Here is a 23,097-nt window from a genome sequence, read left to right as displayed (position 1 = left end):
ATTTGGGGGATAATCTGGCAATACTCATTAAGACCTCTAAAAGTATTTATCCCCTGGCATAACACATCAAAATGTATACTAAGGTAATTATTAAAGATTGGTCAGCGGTACTGTTTTGTTAGACACAGTGAAACTGAGTCCTGCAATGTGAAAGTGCTCCAGAAGCAGAGTCTGTAGGTCCCAAGCTCTCATCATGGTGATGACCACTTAGTGCATCATCAGAAAGAGGTCCCTGCTCTACTTAGTTCACCTAGAATTCTGCAAATTAGGGTTTATCTGGTTAACAGGGTCTCTCTAAAAACATATTTTCTTCTGGCAGGAGGATTCTGCATACCATCATTCACATTATGGGGAATGACTTTAATTTCCCATTTACTATGGAAAGGGAACATTTACGGAGTAGGAGGGTGTGTAACTTAGGAGGATACAGGGTACTTCTGGAATCTGAGGTGATTCTGAGAAGGACACTGGTTAAAGAGAACTGAAGGTTAATTTGTAGAAGATACACACACGCATATACACCTGTATGTGTAGGTATATAAGTGTATATGTCTTTAACAAAGCTTCACTAGCTTTCATTTTTCCACTTGTAAACTAGATATTACAGAACAGCTTACTTGAAAAAAGCCCTGCTTGGGATACCTGGGTGGCTCAGCAGTTGAGCGTCTGCCTTTGGCTCAGGTCGTGATCCCGGGGTCCTAGGATCGAGTCCCACATCGGGCTCCCCACATGAGCTTGCTTCTCCCTTGCCTGTATCTCTGCCTCTCTCTCTGTGTCTCTCATGAATAAATAAATAAAATCTTTAAAAAAAAAAGCCCTGTTTAATCACAATAAAATGACTTTTATTTTGTAGTAACCCACTGATGGTTACATTTTGATCTGAATGTTAAGTGTCTGAGATATGAGTTTGTTCTGCTGCCTATACATCCAAAAGAATTAAGGAAAACTACAAAAGACAAAGTCCTTGCCTTCTTAGGACTGACATTTTTCCTGGGGACTGGGGGTTGGAGAAAATAGATAAGTTAATAAGTACATGAATTATGATAAGTGCTAGGAAGGAAATAAACTGCAGAGAGAGGTCAATATGGTTGGGTGTGGGGGGACCTCTCAGATCAGAGAAGGTCAGCTTAGGTAATTTAAGAGTCTTCTCTCTTCTAGTATTTTTAGTTTAACTTTGAACAGAGGTACTCAAACTAATGAGCACCAAACTCACCTGAAGGCCTTGTTCAACACAGATGGCTGGCACCCCTCACAGAGCTTCTGGATCAGTAGGTCTGGGGTATGGCTGGAGATTCTGCATTTCTAACAAGTTCCTACATGATGGTGATGCTGCTGGCCCAGGACCATATTGTGAGAATAAATTACTTAAAAGAAACTGGAGATTCTTCAACAGTTAGAAAAGCTCTCCTTGATCCCCACTGCCTCTCAAATCAAGATCCTTGTACTCCACAATTGAACACTGATGTCAATAACTTTATCTGACTTCTGCACTGTTTCAGCATATTCTTTATAACTGATGAGTATAATAAAATATATTTGAAAAAAAGATTATCCTGCTTGGCAGGTGACCAGTACACTGGAACAGGGACTCTTTCCCCAAAGTTAACCAACAGACAGACACCACTCAATATGCTCTTGGTGAGGAAATAGGAAAGCAGGTCATTCAAAGTAGAAACATTCATTCATTCTTGACTTTTCTCAGTGCAGCACTTGCTGTTAGGCAGCAGAATCCAAGGACATTTCACCAATGTTATGACACCTGCCACACTGCTGAAGGTTATGTTGCTAGAAACCTGGCTTTGTGAGCTTTAGAGAAGGGATGCTATGTTCCCTGCTGAATCCCACGCTGGTCAGAGAATGCAGGAGAGTTATTTTGGCTCTGGCATGCCTCCGGACCTGCTGATGGTATTCTTTTGTGCCTGCGCTCCCTTACCCCCAATATAGCCATGACCTCTCCTTGCATTATTAATGACTCCAAGAGAAGTCATTTATTAAAGCTACATTTTTTCACTGTTCCATATGTTTCTTTCTGCCAGCCATGGCAGGCGTGTCACAGGAACGCTGAGGGAGGGGCAGTCGTCTCCCCTGGGAACTGTACCACCTGCCTCATGGCAATATGCAGCTGTATCTATGGAAGCCATTAGAATCCTGGGACGGGGACTCATTTGTCATTGCTAAAAGCCTTCCTAGACCAAAGTGGGACCTACCTGATACACTCCTCATTCATAAGTTAATTTGGTAAACATGTCCCGAATAGTTTACTGGTTATGTGTCAGGACCTGGGGTGTCACAGACAACAAGACAAAGTCCTTGCCTTCTTAGGACTGACATTTTTCCTGGGGACTGGGGGTTGGAGAAAATAGATAAGTTAATAAGTACATGGAATTATGATAAGTGCTAGGAAGGAAATAAACTGCAGAGAGAGGTCAATATGGTTGGGTGTGGGGGGACCTCTCAGATCAGAGAAGGTCTCTGTGGAGAGGGATATTTGAGCTGAGTCCTCAAAGATGAGTTAGTGAACTATGTCTCAGATGGAGTGGAACAGTCAGCTGCAGGTTCTGAAAAGTAAAAGAGTAAGGTAGGTTGTAGGTGCTGCAAGGACCAGAGCAGATGCATGATGGGCACATGGCAGGCAACTCCCCGAAGTGGTAAAACAAGGCCAGACCACATAGGCCCCTGCAGGCCACAGTTAAGGAGCAGGTTTTATCTTAAGGGCATTGAGGAATCAATGAGCAGGGAGTGGGAAGCTCACTACTCAGCATAGGGTTGGTTGCGTAAACGCGGTGGATGAATGAAAGGTAAGTAAATGTCTTGTATGCCCTGTGTTCTCCACTGGCACCTTCCTGATCCAAATCACAGTCATCTCTTCCAACAGCTCGTTCTGGGTTCCTAACTAGTACCCTTGTTTCTTTTCTTGCTCCTTGTGCTCTACCAACATGTACACGATCCAATGTGTTCAACCAATCATTTGCTGAGGGTAAACGTGGTGACTAGACCTCCCAGGATTTCACAGCATAATTAAGGAGGCTGAATTAACAGATAATGCAGAAACAAGGGGAGGCTTGGTGCAGAGATATATGGGTACACAGGACCTCATGGAAGCTCAGTGCAGGGATGCAGAGGTGGGTAGGGGTTCATGGGAAGGCTCAGTGCAGGGCTACAACAGACTGCAGAGATACAGCAATGCACAGGGTCTCATGGGAACACTCACAAAGGCACCTAAGCTGGGGTGGTACCAAACTGGCCTCAGTACTAAAAGTAAAGCTAGAGAACTCCTTTAGAGTCACCTAATGCTTTGTGCCCAAAGAAGAGGTTGGTAGAGAGAGGGGAGCAAGTCCTGGTCTAAGCCTAAGCCTTTCCTTTTCATTCCTTCATCAACATCGAAGTGCTTTACAGTCTACTGTTAATGGAAGAAAAAGACAAGACCTAGTGATAGATAAATGCCCACAGTGGAAAAAAAGGACTTTCTCAGCCACGGATAAGCGCCATGTCATTAAGGCAGAAGGAGATGGGCTTTCTTTTTCCACACCTGCTTTACCTAAACTAATTCGGATGGTAAAGCTACTTCTAATAATAAAGCTTTTGGCACTGATAAGTTGTGTAAGCAAACATACTCTCACCCGCAGGAGAACTTAACAATTTTCAACACTTCTGTATGGAGGTCAAGGTTATATTCATCCAGGGAACCACCATTAACTCTGTCCATACTTTATCATACCACCACCTGGCTGATTCTCAAAATCAACAACTGTAGGGAGCAAAAAAGGCACAAATTCCTATTTTTTTTGTTACTGAGAGGGAAAAGAACATGAGTTTTCTTAAATGAACCATTCTTAAACCTGCCTGGGAGTTTGATGGGAATGCTGCGCTCCTGAACATTCTTCTCTTTGTCCACCATTTTCCCCTAACATGAGGGACCAGAGGCCCTGTCCCAAGTCCTCTCATTTGTAAGAGAACAGACCCAAATACTCCCAGGCTGATGGAGGTGCCAAGCAGCACGTGGCCCTGTTTGGGAATGCAGGGTTTCCACGTTAGCTCCACAAAGGTGAGAATGATTTTTAAAAATTAATCTAAGTGTTCCATGTAACATAGGTCATCTATTCACTGGTTTTGATAAAAATGATTTGTATTAGAGAAGAATTCAGATTTTGGAATCCCAACACAGACATTGCTGCCATCCCCAGTTATAATTCCTTTGCGTTTCAGTTTATTTTTGAAATGGGGATATAATATCACCCATCTCTTGGTGCCGCTGTGAGGATCTGATGGAGAAATGTGCAGTCAGCACTTAGCACAGTGCTGGCACACAGTAAGTACTCAATAAATAATGCTATGGTTCCTGCAATGAACATCACTGAAATCATATCATTATGTCCTCCTTCCCTTCTTGAAAATGTGTATGCAAGACTTTTAGTAAATGTATTAGTTATTATAATTTCTAGGTTGAAGTCCCAGACAGAATTATTTCCTCATGGCCTAAATAAGTGAGCAAAGGTGACTATTCTACAAAGAAGAGGTGGAAGAAATGAGTGACACTGCCAGGTGTGTTACTCCTTTCCCCTTCCCCTGGCCTCCATCTGAAAACTCTCCTCAAAGCATCCACATACTGGCCTTCCCGTTGTCTGAAAGGACACAGCTGGGGGGAAGGCTGATGCTTGGCCGGTGATGGGGTCCCTGGTACTAAGCCAACAGAGCCACAGACCTCTCCATCCCTAAGCCACTCCTCCTCCACCCCTTCCTCATAACCAGGGGACCAGCTTCAGCTGGGTTCTGGCTACAGCTCTAAAGCCGTCATGTTCCCTATGCCATCAACCCCTGCACATATGGGGATTTTCTGGGCAGTTAATTTATCCAAGTAGAATAACCTTGAAGCATCTTCCTTGATAACTTTAAAGCATCTTCCTTTCTTGTGTCTGTCCTTCCGCTGCAGCAGTGGTCCTGAGTGATCAAAGTCACCCAAGAGGGGCGAGTTTTCCAAAGCAGGAGACAGCTGCTAACTTCACTGTTAAATGTCCCACAGGTACAGGCCCTGTCTTGATGCTTCCCGGGACTCTCTACAGTTACCATGAAAGCACAAAGACTGCTATACCTCAACTGATCTTACAACTCCAAGGTGGTCAAGGGGCTCCTCTTGTATCCTCCTCAGAAGTATTCCAAAGATCCCCAAATATTTCAGCGTATCCCTTAATGCATAGGGCAAATCACTGATATGTGTGCACTTCTTTGCAGTGCTTTCTGACAACCAGGCAACTTCATGTGCTGCTGTTGTTTTTCTAATGTGATTAAAGGTACAATAAGGTATGTGTGCAACAAGAGGCAAAGCCATTGTTCTGCATCATTAAGCTCACAGCGGCCCCAAAAAGAAACTGTAGGCAGCTTGCCAAAGGCCCTAATGAAGAGCATCTCTTTGAATTATCTCTGGATGAGGAAAGGATAAAGTCTGAGCCCCAGAATATTTGATCCTCTTTGCGCTGCTGTTACGAGGGCTTACTAAAGCCAGACACACTGGACCTTCTGGAACTGTAATTTATGGGAACCTTAATTTCTCTGCTTTTAATAAGGCTTTGCATAATAAGAAGGGGAATGCAGTTATTAATTCCTGCAAGTGTTTTGTGAATTCCTTTATGCTACGGTTCAGGACTCCCAAAGAATAGGAGAAAGGGGATTTTACTTAGTTGGCACAAGGGTAATGGGTCTGAAAAGTAGTTTGAGTTTCCTGAAAATAAATCTGCATGGCTTCCTAAATTGCTGACAAAGTGTATTCCAGATGGAAGTCATTTATCAGCAATTTACTGCATGATGCTTTGGCCAAAAATATTTCCACATAAATTCACCTAGTAAAAAACAAACAAACAGAATCCAGGTTCTTTCTTTTGGGGGGCTATGGGATGGGGGAAAGAGCCTACGTAATATAGAAGAATAAGGCACAAGTTAACATCAGATTTGCAGGAGATGGTTAGGGTTGTCACACTTTGGAGGGTTCCAGTGTAATTAACAACACCTACAACAATGAATGCTAAATGATATTTTTGTGCACTTATAGTTAAAAGAAAAAAAAACCCCAGCAAGTTATTAAGACTTCATTTTTATGTACTATATTATACACAGAGTAGTGGGAAGTCTGTAATAAAACCACCTTGGTGATGGTTCTGTTGTTCTGCTTGTTTTGCTTCTGAATTCCTGACTCACTGACAACTGGGGGCTCACTGCCCATTGCACATGACACTCTGGCAGAATTTGGATTACGACATCACCATATGATCACACAAGGGATGGAGGCCAGATCTCCAGTGCCAGTGGCACTTTTGCCCACGCCTCCAATGTGCTCCCAGACTGCTTTCAAAGGACAGAAGTCCAATAGAGTGCTAAGCATGAACTCCTATGTCAGAAGTGTATGTCAAACACTGATTTATGATGCTTGTTTTTTGTAAACAAAAACATTGTTTTTGTTTTTTAAGGTATGTGTACTCTGTATACAGGGTGGCTGGCAGTGGTGGGGTGGGGACACATGACCAAGCCCCAAAAGGTTTGTTTTGATCTCTATGCTTCAGTGGAGAAAAAGACACAGACACAGGCTCACATGTGCACACGCATACACACACACACACACACACACACACACACACATCTTTTCTTCACCCAGGGTCACTTTATCATTAGATTGTTCACAGAGGCAGCCAATGCACAGAAGCAGCCTTGCTTCACTATGTCTTTTTAATGCGACGCGCCCTCTGGTGGCGTGTGCAAAACTGGTGCCCAATTGATGGCTAATCAAATTCTTTTTTTTAAGCTCTCTGGCTCTTTAAAGAATATATTGATATGCCATTCATTGTGATAAATTAAGGAATAACCACCTTTGGTTTTTTTTTTACCATAAAGACCTTATTCTATCATTCTAATTAAAAAAACCTTTTGAACGGGATTATAATTTTTGATTACTGAAAAAAATTGTTAGAATGATTTAAGGGGAAAACACTTAACTGCCAAGTTCGGTTACCAACAACAGTGTGCAAACCTCATCGTTCAGGATAAAACTGGAATATTTAAAAATAAGACACTCAACATAGATGTAAGGTAAGTTATCTGGGTTATACCTTAACTGTCCCATTTCATTCATCTCAATTGAATTTTCACGTTACTAAGGATGCAGAAGTTTTGAGAAGTCATCTGCTGTGGATGACAGCACCCAAGATCAAGTCATTTGCTCTTGAAGTTCTTAAAATTTTCACAGGGTGAGGTATAGAAATGGCAAGTGTGAAGCATAAATCTGAACCACATGTCCCAGCACAAGAAGTTGCTGAAAGAATCAAGTCTGTGGTAGACGCTTGTGCTCTACTCAAAGGCGCGCCTCATAACTATTTGTAAACAGAGACAAAACCGTGCAAGCATTAATCATCATCCCTCTCTTCTCTAACGTGTTCAAAGGGTGACCACGCTCTGACCCTTCCTAAGACATTCGGGGACACTCCAGAGAGCGGTCAGTTGTAAAAGAGCTTTGTGACATGCCTGCTGGATACATACTTTGTGACTGTCAACATCTACTTAAATATTCAAATATAGGCACCTAAGTGCCACTGTGAGGGCAATCACGTAAGAGATTCAAGAGAATGTACAGAAGAGTCAGAAGAGCTGTCTCGGTCAGAACACAAATACACACCCAAATCCCCAATTCCTTTCCCAGAAGTTACACTCTGCCAGCTGAGTGCCGGTACACTCCCACAGAATAAAATGCAATGCGTTACCTGGCAAACTTCATAGAGCAATTTGTACTGCTCCTCTTGCTTCTGCAGGCTGCACAAACTGCATCCCATGTTTAGAGAAACGTCAAAGGAAGGCTTCAGTACTCGCCAGCACCCGGGAAAAGCAGCGTCCTGCGTGCAGGCATGAAGGTATCCTCGGAGAGCCTCAGGTGCATCGGGCGGCTGCAACACTTCACATTGGCGTTGCTCTCTAAGGCTGAAAACAACTCTCTCCCCTTCCACGCTTCCCCTCCTTCCCTCGCAGCATGCACACACACACAGACACACACACACACACACGAGCGCGTGCATGCACACACACACACACACACACACACACACACACACACACACCCCACTCCCTCCTCTGAGGGACTCTGGCAGCTGGATTGTGGTCCAATGCACACGCTATATATACTGCTGCTCATGCATATTAATCAGTTCTCATTGACTATTCATAACAGACAATGATACAGAAGCTATAATTGCCAACTATGACAGTTGAAATTTCTCTAATTAACAAGCAAGTGCTCCAGTGGTAGGGAATAATAAAAGACACTAACAATTTTGTAAGCCATTTTCGGGCAGTTACAAATAAACATGACTGCATTTTTAGCAAGGTCTCTTAGGATAATCCCTAATGCATTTAAGCTAAGTAGAAATTCATTTTTAAATATATCATAAAATTTTTGATGATATAAAATGTATTTAATGCTGCAGATAATGATGGCATATAAACGAGCTTTACAGAATGCACATGTTTTGAATAATACTCATATAATATTTAGAGCTTTACCAAGTTGTAGGAAATATGTGCCATATATGAATAAAATACAGAAATTTAAATTGCAGGATCTTACGTGTGTATATGCAAAGTAACCAGGGGGTTGTAAGGAGATAGCCTGCCCTAAAGGTGAGCAAGCAGATAATCACTGCTAAAGTGCATTTTCAGTTCCCAAAGCAGAAAGTTCTTTCTTAAAGGGCTGCCCAGCTAAATGGAAGGAAAAGAAGCAACCAGCTTTGTGCCATCTCTATAGCTGTGTAGATGCTTCAGATAGCTTAGAGCCAACGCCACTGAGCTGTCACTGGCTACTACAGATCTGGATGTGATATTCCATGGCTGCCTAGACTTACAGAGCTCTGCTCTGTGCCGTGTGTCAAAAAAGCAGGGAGTTGCGATGATAACATGGAAGGTGAGTACTGACAGCATTTTTAAGAATTTTAATCCTTGCTGTCTTGCCTCTTGTCTCCCTTCATTTAGCCTCTGATCCACTAAGTTTGATGGCTTTAAAAACAAAAACTTTCTTTTTTCAAATGATCACCCCACCGGCTAAGTGAAAAGCACAGGTCCCATTGTTCCAATCCAAATCACTGATGTTTAAAATTCTCACAACTGCTTCCAAATCAGCACCGCACCCCCCTACATTTTATAAAGGTTGAACTGTCTCTCAGGAGGACTCCCACGTCCTGCCAAGAGACATTACAGGGCCTGAAGAATAATGCTCCCTTTCTCTGGGAGCCCAGACACACCTGTGATGTGAGTAAACCTATACATAAAATTCCACTTGGGCTGGTGGCCAGCAGATACATCTGGTCCCATTTCTCGGACCCAGAAGATGAGGCATGGCAACTTGTCACAGATCACCTAATAGCCTTGGCTTGCTGGGCGGGGAGGAAGGGAACCTTCATTTCAGACCCATACCTGGTGTCACCACGGTGGCTGGAGCGGAGAGCGGAGGCGTGCCACCAGGGAAAAGAAGGCACAGATGGGGCTGAGCAGTGGCAGTGACCTCTGACTTGCTCTGATGATGGATCCATGAGCAGGTTACTGGGAGCTCAGTTTCCTGATCCCTAATTAGCTATAAAACTACTTTGCAGAGTTTTGTTGTAACAATGTGGGAAAACACAAGCCAAAACCAGAGGTCATGCTTATTCACTGCCCTCATCCCCAGAGCCTTCCCTCTCTTTGTGGGTCTGCTATCTTATTCCAAGAGAAATTTCAATTCTTCCCACTTCCGTTTATCCTCTGGCACACCATCTACTCCACCTGGATGACATCAAGAGCCTCCTGACACACTTCTGCTTCCTCTCTTGCCCACCCATGGACTACCCACTCCACAAGGTTGTCAGGTTGGTCTTTATAAACCAGAGACAGGATCACTTCTCTTGCTTGCTTGAAAACCCTGCCATGACTTCTCATCACACTTGGATTAAAATCACATTCTTCACTGAGCCTCCAATGCCCTAGAAAATCTGGTCCTTGCCCATTAGTTTTTCTACCATCATCTACTGGTGCTCTGGTGCTCACCTCACTCCCACCAAGCCATGTCCTTCTTCTGGGTTCCCTCTATCAGAATGCACCTTTCTTCTTCTTTCTACCCACCCAGCACTGCCATCTCAGAAGTCTTGTTAGAAAGGCAAAGGCTTTTCTAACAAAAGCCCGGGCACCTTGTATGAATTTATTTCTCAATCCTCCAAATTACTGTGTGTATCATCCCATTCATTTCCTCAGTCTTTCCTGTTCACTTATGCTTGTTTGTTCCTCACTGGTCTCCTTCCCGGGGCAGGGAACTGTGTCTGCTTTACCCTGCAGTCCAGCCCTATGAAGGTGCTGGGGAAACACATGTCCTTTGGTTGAATGAATAGGTGAAGGCTGACGTCTCACAAACTCATACCCTACAGTGCAAAGTATAATTTCCACATACGGAGGACAACAGTGTGCTTGGTTTTCCTCCTCCAATGTTGTGGGCCTTTAAATTTTCTTTTCTTTCTTTCTTTTTTTTTTTTTTTTTGGTAAGGTTTTGTGCTTCACACTGGCTTGTATCCATATTTTCCCTGCACATCCACAGGTAAATGTAGAAATGGTCGCCTGCTAAAAGGATAGGGAACTTAGGCAAATCCCTTTGGTGTTTGTTAGAAAATGTTCGAATCTCATTCACAAGCCAGGAGAATTTTATAACATATTGCCCTGTATTTCAGAAAAGTTTCTCAAACTTTTGAGTCTTAGGAATCCTTCACAATCTTAAAATTAAGATTGGTGAGAATGGTGAACGGCTGCTGTCTATTTGGGTTATACTTATTGATGTTGATCATGTTAGAAATACGAAATTATGTATTTCTTAATTTATTTAAAATAGCAATAACAAACCTACTACATATTAACATAAATAACATTTTTATGAAAAATTACCATTTTTTCCAAAACAAAAATAATTTTTTGAGAAGAATGCTATTGTTTTACATTTCCACAAAGCCCTCTATGTCTAGCTTAATTGAAGACAGCTGGCCTTTTGCTTCTGCATTCAATCATTTGTTATGTGATAGAAGGGCTTCTAGAATACTCTACTTCAAGTACATTTATAAAAGAATGAAAGCAAAAGAAAAAATAACATCTTGATGTTTTTATGAACATAGTTTTGACCTCAGACTCCCTGAAACAGTGTTGAGGACCCCCATCCCCCAGGTGCCTGGGTGACATTCTGAGAATTGCTGCTCTAGAAGAACACATCAATGAGCTAGGAGTCTAAGAACCTTATTCTTGGGGGTAGAGAGAAGAGCGGAGAGGATGCTAATTCAAATTCAACTCAGGGTTGGTTTTCCATTCTTATGATTAATTACATATTATTTGGACTCAAGAATGAAAAACACTCATACCCATTATGCCTAAGACAAGACTTGCCAAACTGATTATTGGCCTTAGAAATACCCTTTCCTTTGTAAAAGTACATCTAAAACTGTTCCATTTTCAAAATGTTGCCTTCACAGAGTGAGAAACACAGCTGCGTGAAAGGAGGTTCACCTGTACTGTGATCCACACCGAGGCATTTAATCCCATGGATCCAAGAGGCACAGATCTTAGCGACGGGAAGTTATTTACAATAGAACTGTTTTTGAGAGAACAGCTGTCCCAAGTAAAAAATGAAAAACGACCGGCCTCACAAAGACCCACATTGTTCGATGAAGATGCTAAATGTCCTTTTCAAGTTAGTAATCACATCATCGGAAAGTGCCCAGGGAGCTCACCAGAGCGCACAGCGCTCCTCTCGGGCGCTCTGTGCCATCAGACACCCGCCTCTTCCTGCCTCCGCGGTAATGAAAAGCGCAGGGCAAAGGAGGGTCACCGAGGAACCGCAGAGACAGGAGGGCCGAAGATGCCCAGGGAACGGCCTCAGCAAGCATTCTCTGAACTTCTGTAAGTCATCAGGGATGCGGCGCGACAGTCAGCAGATAGAGACCAAAACTTACATTGGCTTAATTGTGGAAACCTCTATCTAATTCCAGCATATTCTTCCAGCACACAGACAGGGGTGCCCATTTGTCCACTACCTGTCATTTGACCTTCCTGTTTTCCCCAATGGGTGAGTGACACCGGTGTCAGCGAACACTCTCTGTCAAACGGTATGTCTTCTGGGAAGAGGATGACAAAAAATAGGTGGGATGACAGATCCACATTCGTGCTGAGAAATGGGGTCTCTCTGGGGGCCCAGCTCTAGGGAGTTGTGGAATCACTCCCACCGCCCTCGAATCTCTGACACCCGCCCACTGGCTCTGCCTTTCCTGAAGCACCTGTCAGCTTTTTTTGGGAACCATGCGGCTTCATTACCTTGGTTTCTTCCCGGTTTCAATCTCGCTCTCATTTTGGTTCCTACTGTACAATGTGGCTGGAACAGTCCTACACACATACACACCCACACGGCGGGTAGAGCACCACCCTCAAGACCCAGTCCACGCTTGCACACATGTGGACCTGACCCCTCCTGCTCTGCCCAGCGGCCTCTGTCTTCTCTTGTTCTGCAGCATCAGGGTGCTTCGTGCCTCACATGTGTACACATGGTGGGCCTCTGGCATGCACCACCAACTCCACAGCCCTCAGCGTGCCCCTCCCCACCTCTGCCCCTGGGCCATGAGGCCCCTCAGTGCATGCTGCATTTTTGCCACCTCCTTTCTGGCATGCTTCCCACCGTGTGGTCCTTCTGTGTTTACATCACTCCCTTCCTCACTGGAGAGGGCACTGGACGAGACCAGGCCTGATTCAGCTATGGACACCCACCCCTCCCCCCAGCCCCTAACGCTCAAAAAATATCTCAGGAGTAAATCTGATCTCTGCTATTAATTGAGTGCTCCCTCACTATGAGGCACTTTCCTGAGTTCTGAGAACACAACAGTGACCAAAATGGACACAGAGTCCAGCTCTCACAAGATCAAGGCCATATACCTGGGAAAAGCACCTTTTTTTATGCCTGCTATGGTCTGGATGCTTGTGTCCCCTCTCAAATTAATATGCTGACATCCTAATGTTCAGTGTGATGGTATCAGGAGGTGGGGCTCTGAGAAGTGCTCAGGTGGTGAGAGTGGAGTCCTCATGAATGGGATCAGTGATCTTATAAAAGAGACCCCACAGAGCCTCCAGTCCCTTCTGCAGTGTGATAATACAGCAAATCTCTGACTTGGAAGTGAGCCCTCACCCAATCGTGCTGGCACGCTGATCTGGGACTTCCAGCCTCCAGAATTGTGAGCAATACATGTCGGCTGTCTATGAGCCCCAGAATCGATGCTATTTTGTTAAGCACCCAAAGAGACTGAGATACTACCCTTTTGCAGGACAAAAATTGCTCCTATAAGCCTTCCATACTAGTCACGGCTGGAGATTCAGATCATAATCTGTTGAGGAAACAGCACGGTACCGTCTAGTTCACCTTCACCTTTGTTAGGGTGACACTTCAGTAGCCACCTTCAATGAGTTCTTGGACTAATTCCTGAGCAAGGGGTGAGAACTGCTGGGAAGCCAAGTGTGGATGAAAATCACAATATCACAGCAAAGAAAAGAAGCAACTGCCAACAGGTTAGAACACACAAACACACAAATGTCATGAGTTGCAAAAATATATAATAGCAGCTTTGAGTGCAGTTTTGTTTCTGAAAAGCTCTATCAGCTCGGACTATCTGCTCACGACCTCAACTTTTATTTTTATAAACGAAAGGATGTTTTTCCTTTTGACTGAGGCCCTGCTGTCCTGAGGGCATGTCCTCTGGGCTCCAGGTACCTGATGAACACCCTGGCTGCCTGAGACCCATGGCTTGCTGTTTTCACCTGCAGCAGTCTGGAGCGAAGGCACCCACTGAACCCTGGGAGAGGTGGGCGTGAGAGAACGGTGAGGGCAGCAGGCTGCCATTCAAATGCCACACGGGCACATGGGTATCAGACTCCAGGAGTTGCCTGATGACCCATAAAGCAGCTGGATAAGAATGTACCCAGAGTGCAGGGATCAATCATGGGGAGGCTGGAACATGAGCATTTTTGTTGAAGGCAGCCAGTGGGAAAAGAGCTTCAAGGGGCCTTGGCTTCCAACAGAAAATTCAAGTGTTCTAGCAGGCTGGACCTTGAGGCTGCCCCAGTAGATGCTTTTACTCCTTGAAGGCCCTAAAGCATGTTGTGTTTGTGCTGGTAACAGTGCCTCTTCTTGTTACTGGTAGTAAGGGTGTGCCTTACTTTCCCCAACTATCTTTTGAGATTCCTGGAGGGTGGATTCCTGAGCAAGTCATCTCTATGACCCCTGAAATGCCTAGAAAAACATCCAAACCCTCTCTAAATGCTTGTGAGTTCCTCACAGAGAAGAGGAAGCACACCCATTGGCCCTGGCTCAGGGAGCCAAGTGGGGAAGGGAGATCAACTCAGTCCAATCCAGAATACCCTGAGAGCTGTAGGGAGGAAATTCACCATCTCCTGGGACCTTGGCTTCCCCACTTTACAGTGTGGCACCCACCCTCCCAAACCAAGCCTGTGGAGGGAGAGCGTTTAAGAGAGAGAAAGCCTACAAAAGCTCTCAGAACAGCCTATGGGTCTGCAATCAACCGAAAGAACCAGGGGACCCCAAGCCCTTCCAGCATGTTCTAGTGCAGGGGGTGGTAAACTTTTACCATAAAGGGCCAAACAGCAATTTACATTTTGTGGGCCAAGAGCAAAATCGAGAATACTATGCAGAAACTTATATAACAATATTTTATTATTTTTTAAAAGATTTACTTATTTATTTTAGTGAGAGAGAGACACACGCAGAGAATAGAAGAGAGAAAGAGAGAGAGAGGAAGGGAGGGGTGGAGGGGGAGAATCTTTCAAGCAGTCTCCCTGTTGAGAGTGGAACCCCCGTGGGGCTCCTTCTCATGACCCCTGTAATCATGACCCAAGCAGAAACCAAGGGTCACTTAACTGAGTGCGCCACACAGGCACCCCTATAACAACCATTTTAAAATGGACAAAATAGGGATCCCTGGGTGGCGCAGCGGTTTGGCGCCTGCCTTTGGCCCAGGGCGCGATCCTGGAGACCCGGGATCGAATCCCACGTCGGGCTCCCGGTGCATGGAGCCTGCTTCTCCCTCCGCCTGTGTCTCTGCCTCTCTCTCTCTCTCTGTGACTATCATAAATAAATAAAAATTAAAAAAAAATAAAATAAAATGGACAAAATACTCTTCATTTGCAGGCCGTATATAAACAGGATATGGGCCTGGGTTTGGCCTGTGAACCAAAATTTGCCAACCAGACTATGGCAGAATGAACAAAGAGTTCCTTGATACAGATAGCACCATGAGGCCGTGCTCACTCTTATCCCCTCGTTATGCAGGTGAAAACTGTGGTTGTGGGCAGGCAGTGTGAATGACCCAAGAGCACATGGTCTGGAACAGTGGAGAGGAGATCCAGGTTCAGACTGGGTAACCCCAAAGCCGGCAAGCTGCTGGGCATCACTTGCTTCCCACAACCTCACGTTTGTCAGGAACACTGGTGCACGCAAAGAGGCTCTAAAAGCCGGGTCCTTGTTGTGAAGTGGCAGGAGCCACTGTAGAAAAAAATCTAAGTGACATAATATATTCGTGATGATCCTGATCAGCAGGCAAAATCTGTATAAATAAGTGGCCTGCTGAATAGGACAGGCATGTCTTGCTGCAACTGTGATGTGTTCCCATCTCATGCTAGATATTATTTTCCTTTTTAATATTTATAACCACCTAGCAGCCTGACCCCTGGGGTCCCTCCTGAGTCCAAGGGATATGAAATGTGTCCGGTCCTCCCAGAGCCACTCTGCCCGCGTACCTGTGATGGATCCCTCAAAGGCTACTTTCTGAATGGCAGGAGGGGGTGACGAGTTTTGTAGCTCCATGACCCCGGCCAAGCTCCCGGCAGGCCTGGCGGTTATCTCAGGCCTGCCGGGAACCACAGGAGTCTGTTCCAACCACTGGATGTGGGATTTCTGATAGCAGGAGAGAAGATTCCAGGCCTGGAGTCCCGGCAGGAGAAACTGAAGAGGAGATGTGACAAAGACAGATGTGTGAAGACAGAGGCTGAGGGGAAGGGAAGGTATCTGGAGAGGGCGTCAGGCCAGGATTTGGGGGAATTAAGATGAGGGCAGGCACATCCTTCAAAGACCTGAGGGCTTAAGCCAGGCTTACCCGCGTGGAGCCTAAACTGGGATGATAGAAAGAAAGCAAGTGTCAGGACCAAATAGCCAAGATGAAGGACACTCGGCAAGAGAAACGGAGGAGAGATTCAGAACTCGGGCTAAGGGACACAAAAAGGGCACCGACTGTGTGACTGTGGATTCAGAGAAATGATCAGAATAAAAGGCTGGAAAAAATGTACATAAGGGGATAACTGTACGTGACAAAATCTTAGAGGGACAAAGGAGGAAACGTGACCTCATCTAATGACATTAGAGGTTACTGACCATATGCTGGACTGGGGCAGCATCTTTAAAATTTTGGATTAGGCACCAAGTAAAAATACAATCAGGAACTTTCACCTCGGGGCACCTGGGTGGCTCAGTGGGTTAAGTGTCTGCCTTCCGCTCAGGTCATGATCTCAGGGTTCTGGGATCAACCTTCAATCTGGCTCCCTGCTCAGTGGGGAAGTCTGCTTCTTTCTCCCTCTTCTTTCTCCCTCCCCGCCGCTCGTTCTCTCGCTCTCAAATAATTTTTTTTTAAAAGGAACTTCCCCCAAAATGTATATTTTGTGGACATCTTTTGATAAATCCCCCAAATCTGACACACGTGTGGCACACATGAGCAAGAGCAAAGACTGTCTCCCTGAGATGGGGGGAGGGGCATTGTGGTCCCCACCTCCCTCCCAGGCCCCCTCACCGGCCAGTTTACATGGAGTACACCAAGGTGCCCAGGCCCCTGTGGTGTCGGTAATGTATCATGATATAAAGTGTAAGAGTCTGGGTGTGAGACCACAGCTGGAGCCTGCAGGCTGGGTTGCTCCGGGGCCTGCCGCCCTCCACCTGTGGGGAGGAGGCAGTGCCCACCAACCCTGGGCTCCCGTGAGCTCATTGGGAGGGGGCGTGGGAACCAGGCTGCTGCCAGCATAGCAGCTCTGGCCAGGGGCGGGAGGAGGGAGGCAGCCAGAGTCAGTGCCCCGGGTGGAAATAAAAGCCTCGCTTCATACCTACCACCTACTGATTCACACCTTCTTATTAATTGCCTGCTATGAGCCAGACACTGTTGTTTAGTGGTAAACAAGGAACATAAAATCCCTGTCTTCATGGAATAAGCTGCTCTGCATCTGACTCACGGCGACCTCAGGACTACCGCTGTTCTCGCTAAGTTCACCGTTGGCTTCCCAAGGGGTCAAACTCCAACAATCCTGTAGTCCTTGGCCTAGGTAACTTTTCTGCAGCAACTTCCCATTTCTATACTGGTACCCTCCAAACTTCCAGCCATAGGGAATCACCCTTTTCAGTGTATGGCCCCAACGCTATTTACTTCCTAGTTTTCTTTTTTTTTTTCTTAAAAGATTTTATTTATTTATTCATGAGACACACAGAGAGAGAGGCAGAGACATAGGCAGAGGGAAAAGCAGGCTCCCTGCGGGGAGCCCGATGCAGGACTCGATCCCAGGACCCCAGGACCACGACCTGAGCCGAAGGCAGATGCTCAACCACTGAGCCACACAGGTGTCCTTCCACTGTGCTTTCAATGAGCCTGTTAGCAATAAGTAGAATACCCTCTGCTTCTCACAATTTGAACTCCAAGCTTTCAAAATCCATTTACATTAAAGCCAATCCCAATATCACCTATCAAAATTCATTTCTAGATCCTAGGTGCTCTGCTAGAGCATTTGCTGCAATCTGGTGTGTGCTACTTTCTTGGGGTCATGTCTTTCCGTTTTCCAAATCGTGTAAATTGGCAAATGTTATGCTAAGTGTTTGGGATAGAATGGTGACTGTGACCAGCCTCTTCCTTCTCTGGGGAAAGCTTCAAGTTCCTGAAGACAGAAAGCCCACAGTGTTTTATGACAAATAAACGGCTTCATTACAGTGATTCATCAATAAGCAAGTATTTACCAAGCATCTGAATTGCACATCATGCCCCCTGAGGAAACACAGAAAAACTGTAAAACCTTGTCTTTATACTCAGAGCTGACAACCTCCTCCGGAAGACAGGACTGAACCATAAGGGGGATAGGGGGAAGAGTCTGAGCTGCAGAGAGCAGAGGTTTAGGACAACAGAGACCATTGCTCCTAATGACCCCCAGGAGATAATGACAACAAAGCTCTTTGGGGCTATGATTCTAGGGTCTGCTGTAATTAAGATAGCCTCCGTGAAGGAGATAGGATTTAGGCTGGTTGTTGCAAGGTGCAGGGGATCTGAACATGGGAGTAACAACCCAAGGGGAGCAATGTGTGCAGAATAGTGTGAGGGAGGACATGCTAGGTGCAGATGTAGCTGGGTGCCGGGGCCATGGTGGGAAGTCCAGGGAAATGGCAGTCTCAAGGGCAAATAAATGGTGGGACAGAAGCCATGTCCAAGGAAGTGGTCTGGGACCAATGTGTTTGTTAGTGTGAAGGTGGCAAAGTATAAAATGGCGAGGGTGTGACACGGGGTAGAGGCAAGAAGTGGTAAGAAAGAGCCCAGATCCGGATTCAGAACTGGGTGTCCTAATGGGCAAATTACTCAGTACCTTTTTTTTTTTGGTGCATGCCAGGTTGAACTGCTGCCAAGAGTGGGTAAAACGCAGCTTCTCTGTTTTAGTCTTGGCCAGGCTCTAGATTTAGGGCACACCTCTGCCATAGACTGTTTTTTTCGACAGCCCATAATGGAGCCAGAGGCTCCTGGACTATTCATGTCTGAAGGAATTTGCGATATAGGAAAAGCACGAGCTGGATGGATGACTTGGGCAGTAATGGGAAGCTAATTCATTATTTTAAAGTCACTTAGAAGATAAACAAGTAGTGACGAAGAGACTTATTTGTGGAAAAGCAACAATATGGCAAAGGGGGGCTTCATAATTCACTTGTACCGCTAAGGTTTGTGTGCTACCACGTCTGACATTACTTATCAAGCTTCTATCCTGGATTTACTTTCGATATGAAACAGCACTTCGGAGAATAAGTAAGCAAACACTATTATGACCAATGGCTTGTTTTAAGGGAAAAATGCCCTCACAAATGGCAATACTAATTTTTAACATTCTCTGGGAAAATGTAACAACTTGATACACTTGAGAACTGAGTAAAAACTATTGACATTATACTTCATCTTTAAAACTGATATATGTGAATCCAAAAGCTAATGAAGTTCCCTCTAATATAAATGAGGGGGAAGTAAAACACTAGATCATAGGCTGCACTCATACGCTTCAGATTGTGGTCTTATGGGCAGAGCCCAAGGGCAGAGCAAATGGAGGTGATTTAAAATAGTCTCTGATAGGATATATCTGATATTAGTGGGCTTACTGAAGTGAAACAGTACTGTCAAGAGATAGAAAGGTGCAGAACTGTGCGTCTGAATGTTGGGACGCCTGGATCCTGCATATCTTTCATCTACCATGAGGCAGGCACAGCTCTGCTGGGTAGCATCAACGACAAGGTAAGTGGGTGTTCTGAAACCACAACTTATTTTATGGGATGAACCCAGGAGCACTAACGGCATCTTCTTTCACTTTTCATGCCTTCCATCAGGGCTCGGCAGTTCTGCGCATCTTTCTGAGCCCCTCCACCATGACCTACCAAGGCATTTCATTACAGGAAAAGAAACAAATGCTGTGACACAGACAAGGTGCTCCTTCATGTTCCTTCACCACTTTGCTTGGGTGAGCCACCCCATAGTCCCACTCGTTTGCCACGCTGAGCTGTTAACTGTACCCTGAACACCAGAGACCATGAACTCTCTGCCACTTGGGGGTTCACGGACCAGCAAAATTATTAAGGGTGAAAGTGCCTGATGAACAGAGTGGCCGGATATGTGTACTGTCTTTAAGGACCTTTGAAATAACTTGTTAGTATCTTAATTGGGAAAAAAAAAGTCCTCAAAGAATTGCTGGACATAATCTACAAATTTACAAAGCAGAATAAATGTGTATTTACGGAGTACTCACTACACGGCCCTGTTTGGGCCTGCGTAGCCACCTACCCTGAAGGGACGCACCGTCTGAAGGTACGGCAGGTGCAGACAGCAACACAGGCCCGTGAGCCTCGAGAGCGTGCCAACCAGGCCGCCCCTGGCCACATGCGGTTTCCCTGCCGGGAGGAAGAAGGACTAACTGGGGTGCACAGAACGATGGAGAATGAACGGGGTAGCAGGTGGTGCTCCTTCGTAGTTCCTCCTCTGAAATGCCAAGTTGTACTGCGGCGAGCCAGCCCTGCCTCCCTGTCTCGCCCTGGCACCTGTGCCCTCCGTGTCTCCTGGGCGCACGATGCTGGTGGGGCAGGCCTCCCACCCTGCTCTTGCCTCCCCCGCTTCATTTACCCCCGCCCTGTGCCAGCTCCCTTGTGTTGGTCAAAAACAGGGCAGAAGGCCTCCTGACGGGTTCCGACCGACGTGGGCTAAGCCTTCGCTGCTTCTAGGAACCCCATGGAAGTACACGTTCTATGCGATCCACGGGCTTGCCTCCCTGTTACTGCCCTGCCCCCAAGTTGTCTGCATTGGTGAGAGACCAACTCTGTGCACGTCCTCCCTCTGCCCCCTCCCCTTGCTCCACTCCTCCAGGAAAGGAAGGCCTCGTTCCCTCTGAACTCAGGTTCTCTAGACAGCAATGGCCTATGCAACTGCAATCCCTCCCACCGTGCTGTCCAACCCAGCCCCTGTTGCCATCTTTCTGCTCATTGGGCCTTCAAGTTCCTCATTCTGAAGAGGAATGAGGATACTCCAATCTGCCACCCCCCAACCTACTCCTCCTGCCATTCACTGTCACACTTTCTGACAGGGGAGTCTACAAGGAGATACCTTCCCTTCTTTCTCACCTTAACACCATGTGATTTGGTTTGCCCTCACCACCTGTCCCTCCTACAGACAACACGCTACCAACACCATCTCATCTACACTCACAAGAACCTCTCCAATGTCACAACCAAGAGCCTTCTGTTAAGTCCTTGATTTAACTATCTAAGTAGGAGGACACAGAGATCTGTGATCCAAGATTTACCTCTATCAACTTTGGAGAAAATTAAATTGCAACCCAAAAAGACTGGGGGGTCCTTGTAGCCAGGGTCACCCGGTCACTTACTGGCAGAACTGGGATATGAGCCCAGCTTTCTGGACACTGTACTAATACGTTTTTTTTTCTTCCCTAAATGCGACCACTGGTTTTACTTCCCTGTAAGGTCTGACCCTGGTCACCATCTAGTCCTTCTTAACTCCTCCTGATAGTATATATTCCTGCTCTCCATGGATCCCTCTGGTGACTCACGCAGGTTTTTCTTCTTTCCTCCTGCCTTCTAAATGAATAGAAGACACACTCCGATGTCATAGCCTTTCCAGGAGTCAGTAGGGTATCAGCACAGATACTAATTCTCTCCTCCCCACCTCTTCTGTGTGCACTCCTGTCAGTGGAGGTGCAACATATCAGAAATGCCCTCTGACATCTAAAAATATCTTTTCTTTTCATCACTTGTAAATAAATACCTTCTGTGCAAAATTGGGAGAAGAGTCAGGGATTGGGGGCTCAGGCTGCTGAATTTGAAATACTGGCTCAACCTCTACTCTAGCACATGTCACTGGGACTTAGCTTATTTCTGCCTGAGTGCCCATGTCCTCATCGAACCACAGAGGATTGTTGTGAAGAACACTGAGAAGGCTTTTCTGAATTACTTGGTATAGTGGCTGGTTCACGGCATTTATGGTAAATGGGAGATTTCAGTTTGTTCTTCTTCTTTAAATTTTCATCCCTAATGTCTGAGAGGAGAGAAGCCCCACTTCCTTGAGCAGCTCAGTGTCTGTAAGAGCCCACAGACACATGGACTAAATGGCACCAACTTCAGATGTGCTATGACAGATGTATGAGAAGTAGCGTGGGGAAACAGGGTGAAGAGTTAATTCTACTTAGGACATCAGAAAAACCTTCATTTTGAAGAACTGAACACTGATCTGAAGCTTGTTGGCCCTCCTGGGAATTAGGCTCTTCCATGGAATACATGCAAACTTTGCCTTCTTAAGAGTGCAATATCATGTCAAGAACAACACCCAAAACATTTAGAACAGAATTACTCAGACTTTGGGGTGCACGAGAATGCCCTCCTTCTGGGTGGGTGAGGTGGTGGGGTTTGTCAAATGCAGATTCCTAAGCCCTCCCCAAAGAGGCGGCCATTCAGTAGACCTAGGGACCCAGCCCTATGTTTCACGCAGGCAGGTGGTCTATGAATCACAGGGTGAGCACACCGATTGTGATGTGGTGCCAAAGTCCGAACAGGCATCTTCGTATTTAAAACTAATCACTGGGACCACCACTACCAGTTTCCGGGGCCTCTTTAGCATGTTCGATTTCTTGCTACAGTGTGGTGTGGCTGAGGTCATAAGGCTGATGATATTCGTGGGCTTTTGAACCTCCGCTTCTTGTATATTTCTCTGAGTTTTATTGAAGCCTGGTCTTTGAGAGAGAGGAGGAAGAAATCTCGGATAATTAAAGCTTAAAATATTCTTATTTCACGGTGGGGATAACAAGTGAAACTACAAGTAATGATGTAATCCAACTTGTCAAAAAGGAAAATGAAAAGAGGAGACAGAAGGCAGGACAGAGCCTTGGGACCCGGCATGCCATGTCATCTTCTAATTAACTAACTGATCCTTTAAACTGTCAAACTCAGAGAGGAGCTCCGTGGCCTGGCGTCTGATTAATATTCATATTTGGGCACTGGATGCTCTGATTTAGGTCCCAGTGGTTGTAGTTAAACATCAGTCTTTAAAAAAGAGAGAGAGAAATAAAAACCAGCCTGGCCAGCCAAAATCTCCAGGTTTTCACATTCATAGGGAAATGAAGGGAGGCCACCCTGAAGTCCATAATCCACGGCAAAAACAAATCCTCCACGGATGCATATTGATTTCTGAATCATGATGAGGACTTGTATATTGAAAAAATAATTATTTTGCTTCT

The 23,097-nt window shown here is 45.6% G+C and overlaps 1 protein-coding gene across 2 annotated transcripts in view; it reads right to left on the bottom strand.

Moving 5' to 3' along the window:
- Positions 1-23,097, bottom strand: part of PDZRN3 (PDZ domain containing ring finger 3) — a 238,828-nt gene that overhangs the window by 40,865 nt on the left and 174,866 nt on the right. Inside the window, exon 1 of one of the 2 annotated variants that reach the window (XM_072720426.1) lies at positions 7,743-8,120. The exons of the other annotated variant lie outside the window; for it this stretch is intronic. Coding sequence (XP_072576527.1) covers positions 7,743-8,051 — 309 coding nt within the window. The 5' untranslated portion in view covers positions 8,052-8,120. Of the gene's footprint in view, positions 1-7,742; positions 8,121-23,097 lie in introns of those variants that run through there. 2 annotated transcript variants of the gene reach the window in all.

Source organism: Vulpes vulpes, chromosome 9 (assembly GCF_048418805.1).
Source record: "Vulpes vulpes isolate BD-2025 chromosome 9, VulVul3, whole genome shotgun sequence".
Classification (NCBI taxonomy): Eukaryota; Metazoa; Chordata; class Mammalia; order Carnivora; family Canidae; genus Vulpes; species Vulpes vulpes.
Note: the sequence above shows the minus strand (reverse complement) of the source record. Positions and strands in the feature narration are given on the sequence as shown.